At 34.9% G+C, this 4,789-nt stretch overlaps 1 protein-coding gene across 1 annotated transcript; it reads left to right on the top strand.

The window, feature by feature from the left end:
- Window positions 1-390: 390 nt before the first annotated feature.
- Window positions 391-4,245, top strand: LOC107490666 (mitogen-activated protein kinase 9-like). Its single transcript, XM_016111465.3, is given in 9 exon segments — window positions 391-762; window positions 1,555-1,963; window positions 2,031-2,158; window positions 2,317-2,376; window positions 2,910-3,044; window positions 3,091-3,273; window positions 3,379-3,516; window positions 3,601-3,677; window positions 4,140-4,245. Coding segments are annotated over 9 exon segments (1,254 nt in total). The 5' UTR covers window positions 391-744.
- Window positions 4,246-4,789: the final 544 nt, after the last annotated feature.

Here is a 4,789-nt window from a genome sequence, read left to right as displayed (position 1 = left end):
AACTGAGTTTTGTATTTTTTTTAAAGTTATGATTTAACCTATTTAATTAATAGACTTTACAAAAAACTCATGCCTGACTTGTTTAATAAAATGAGCCGAATCACGAGTTTACATCGAGTAATCCGGTCTACTTCTATCTCTCTACTTAATGGCAACAATTAAATAAAAGATATTGTTAAATTGACTATGGTAAAAAATATTTTTCTAAAAATTATTTAAAAGTTAATTTTTATATTTTTATTAATTAAATAAAAAAATTTACAAAATTTTATTATTATATTATTAAAATATATTTTTTTAAATACAAGCTGAATCCGTAAATAATAAGAGGGAAAATGTAGGTATAAAAGAGAGGGAGGAAATGGTAGAGACCAGAGAGAGAGAGAGAGAGGAGAAGCATTGGAGTGGAGGAGATTGAAAAGCGAAGAAAGAGGGGGAAGCATTGTTATATGGACGGTGGAAGCACACTTGTGGATGACGTTCGTCAATTCTTCCATCGTTTCACTTCTCCATCTCCTGATATTAACTCTCACCACCACACCATTGATCCTGATCACAACCACCACGACGAAGACGACAACAATGATCATAAAAACAACAAATTCTACCCATGCAATTCCATTGCCAACGTTAACAACGGTGATAACAATCTCGTCCATGTAAACCAATCAACAAGACTTTGAAATCTCTTTCTTGAAAGTTCTCACAGTCCCTACTCGCTCACACCTCAAAACGCCTCCTTCAATGGATCGTAACAAAAAGGTTCTTTTCCTTTGTTTATTTATTATTTCTTTTTTGGTGCTTATTTTCTGTTCGTCAAAATACCTGATTGCCTGTTTTGTGGTTTGACTTAATGGGTTATGCTCAAGTTTCAACCTTTTTATTTGGGTGTTTTGTTTTGTTTTTGTTTTTTGTTTTTTTTTTTTAATTATTTACCTTTCGTGTGATCAAATGGGTTATATACCATGTATATGTGTGCTTTGTTTGTTTGATCATGGCGTAGGCTATGCCTGACGTCACATAAAAAAGGATAGGGAAATACTAGAGATGTGAAATTGGATTATGCAAAGTGTTACTTTGATGGCAGAGAATGGAATTGATTTCATTTCATGGCTTTTAGAGGTGGCATGCTACGTTTTTTTTAATCTTAGCATTGGGGAATAAAGAGGAAGAATCATAGATTGCAATTATCAGCATGGTTTCGATTTAACCCCTATTCACTTATATTATAGCTGCATTTTGATTTTCTGTTCAGAAGTTCCATGCAATGTTTGATGTTGGCTATTCTTCATAGAATAGTGACTACGATATGAAGAGTTGCCAACTTTGATGGCATTGTCCGTGAATATGAATTTGCAAGATTGTGTCCTTTTGGACAGTCCCTTATGTTTCTTAGTAATGTTTTCTGATGCTTTCCAAATCTTTGTGTTTTACAATTGTTACCATAGATTTTGCAGCAATTCTAAGGACAAAAGCTCCAATTATATGGTAGTATTGTGATAATTTCTACATGTTTTATATATTTTTGCATAATGGTTTCTGGTTGTCAAACAGGGTGCACCGGAGGATAAGTTTTTTACCGAGTACGGAGAGGCAAGCCGATATGAGATCCAAGAAGTTGTTGGAAAAGGAAGTTATGGTATTGTGGGTGCTGCCATTGACACTCATACTGGGGAAAAAGTTGCAATCAAGAAAATTAATGATGTTTTTGAGCATGTATCGGATGCCACACGAATCCTAAGAGAAATAAAGCTACTTCGGTTGCTTCGACATCCTGATATAGTAGAAATTAGGCATATAATGCTTCCTCCTTCTCGGAGAGAGTTCAAGGATGTATATGTTGTATTTGAGTTGATGGAGTCTGACCTTCATCAAGTCATTAAAGCAAATGATGACCTTTCGCCTGAACACTACCAGTTTTTCTTGTACCAACTTCTTCGGGGTCTAAAATACATACATTCAGGTATTCTTATAACTAAGTTCTTGGTTTTTGAGATTTTATTAAAACTAAATGATACTTTTTCTTACAGCTAATGTCTTTCATCGCGACTTAAAGCCGAAAAATATTCTTGCTAATGCTGATTGTAAACTTAAGATATGCGATTTTGGGCTTGCTCGAGTATCATTCAATGAAGCCCCGTCAGCTATTTTCTGGACTGTAAGTATTTTGATCCACAGATCATGGCAATGTGTTGCACTTGTTAATTATGTCCTTCCTTCTAAGATTTTCAGTAGGAAGATGCAATTCATTATTTCTATTATAGAGATCATCACTCTAGACCTCTTGCTGACTCACTTTACCTACTTCTTACTAAGGACTACGTTGCAACTCGATGGTATCGTGCACCTGAACTATGCGGTTCTTTCTTCTCAAAAGTAAGCCTTTTTGTCTCTGTTTGGACCCTACATACTAAGACTTATGTAGTTTGCATCATACACCTGTGCTGTTATTCCTCCAAATCCATTTTTTCGTAATTTGTGCGATATAATCTAGTTTCCTATTGTCCTATCTTCAAATATGACCATCAGCATGATCTATGCATAATTCTTTAGATGGAAATGCTTCTTCGTTTTAGAGATGATGCAGTATTTCCACCACAAACATCCTTGCTATTTATTATTGATAAATTGATTGGGGAAGGAGGAATTTCAAACTTGGGGATAATAACATAACCTTCAAAACAACTAAACCTAGATACAATAGGATTGAATAAAAAAAAAAGAACATAAGAATTGGTAGTTGCACCTAATTATGTTTTATAAAGGGGTTGTGATTTATATTATTGTTGAACCTCTCTTTGCATTCTGTATCTTTATTAGCAAATATCAACAGGTTTTGAAAGATATAAGAAATTGAATTTGCTTAACTTTTAAGTATGTGCGTAAGTTTAAATCCTTGTCTTTTGCAGTATACCCCCGCTATTGATATTTGGAGCATTGGATGCATATTTGCAGAAATGCTCACTGGGAGGCCATTGTTTCCTGGGAAAAATGTGGTGCATCAATTAAAATGTTATTTGTCCTTTTTTCTTGACATTCTTACTGTCTAATGTTTCTAAGATTCATCTTCTAATGATCTTTCCCTCTCAGAAATAATTTTTAAACTTGATTTCACAGATTCGAAATGAGAAGGCTAGAAGGTATCTTAGTAGCATGCGGAAAAAACAACCAGTTCCCTTCACCAAAAAATTTCCAAATGCAGATGTGCTGGCTCTTCGTTTGCTGGAACGGCTACTTGCATTTGATCCTAAAGATCGTCCAACAGCTGAAGAGGTTGCTAGTTACACTAGATACTGAAATGAAACTTTGATGAGCATTTTCAAAATATTTGTGAGGATAAAACTTGCCAGTTTCCTCATGTATTTGATGTGATTGCAGGCATTAGCTGATCCTTACTTCAATGGTTTGGCAAGTGTAGATCGTGAACCATCCACTCAGCCCATTTCAAAGCTTGAGTTTGAGTTTGAGAGAAGGAAATTGACCAAAGATGATGTCAGAGAGTTGATTTATCGAGAGGTATTGTCATACATTTCAGCAAATCTTGCTGGAACTTATTCTTCTGTGTGCTGTACTAATTAATTATGCATTTTAACGAATCAGATTCTAGAGTATCATCCACAGATGCTCCAAGAATATCTTCGTGGTGGAGAGCAAACAAGTGGTTTCATGTATCCAAGGTAAAGCAGCATTTCTGAGAAGTCTTGTCTGTTTCTTTCTCCTATGCCGTTGGCCTCTAAATAATAATTTCCCTGCTTAAATATTTACTAAATTCTAAGTTCTTGTTTTGGCTTCAGAACTTGTTACATTCTTCATGCTTGAATATATTTTTCTGATTTAGAATGTTTCCAAACTTCATTGGATATTATTTGCTGCAAAATTTTATGTTTATGAGTGCATGTCTTAGAAGAACTTTTATGTTATCCCAATAATTATCAATTGTACAACAATTTGGATTGAAAGAAAAAGGTCAAATGGGGAAAAGGAAAATCTTACCCGTACAGTGCATGTAACTCAATCCCAATGGATGAGCACTGTCTTATAAAGGCTTTTGTGGAGTTAGGGCTACCCAATTCTAATATTGGTTCTTGAAAAGTGTTCTATGATTGTGATTTAATCAAGTTTGTTATCTTGCTGTACAGCGGAGTTGATCGGTTTAAGCGACAATTTGCACATCTTGAGGAACTTCAAGGCAAAGGTGAACGAAGCACCCCGTTGCAGAGACAGAATGTCTCCTTACCTAGGTAAATTTTGTCATATATCATGTCAATTGGTAGTTCCGAGATTCTGATTAGTGGTACTCTCTGGATCAATAGCTAAAACCTTTTGAAGTCTGAATTTGTTCCATTGCTGGAGTTGCAGACTTGCACCATGAACAAACTGAACAACCTTTTAATCTTATTCTTTAATCAAGCTTTTTTGTTTTACACATTTTCATAATGAATCATGCATTAGTTATTTCAACCTCACTTTTTTCTAGAGAGCGAGTTGCTGCTTCCAACGATGAAACTGACAAGGATGGTGAACAACAGAGTCCTTCAGATACGCCAGGTTCACGGAGCTTATTGAAAAGTGCTAGCATTACTTCCAAGTCTTATGTCAAAGCAAATAGAGATCCAGAGGTAGTTAACTCTCTTTCCACGCTTTGTTGTATATTTTTTTAGTCCTTGTTTAGGATAAAATGGAAAATGTCTCTTTCCAAGATTTCGTAATCATTAGAATATCCAAAAGTTGATCATGATTTGTGTTCTGCCAAGTGAAATTGTAGTATGATATTCAGATTTTCCTCATT

This window comes from Arachis duranensis, chromosome 5, assembly GCF_000817695.3.
Source record: "Arachis duranensis cultivar V14167 chromosome 5, aradu.V14167.gnm2.J7QH, whole genome shotgun sequence".
NCBI classification, from domain to species: domain Eukaryota; kingdom Viridiplantae; phylum Streptophyta; class Magnoliopsida; order Fabales; family Fabaceae; genus Arachis; species Arachis duranensis.
Note: the sequence above shows the minus strand (reverse complement) of the source record. Positions and strands in the feature narration are given on the sequence as shown.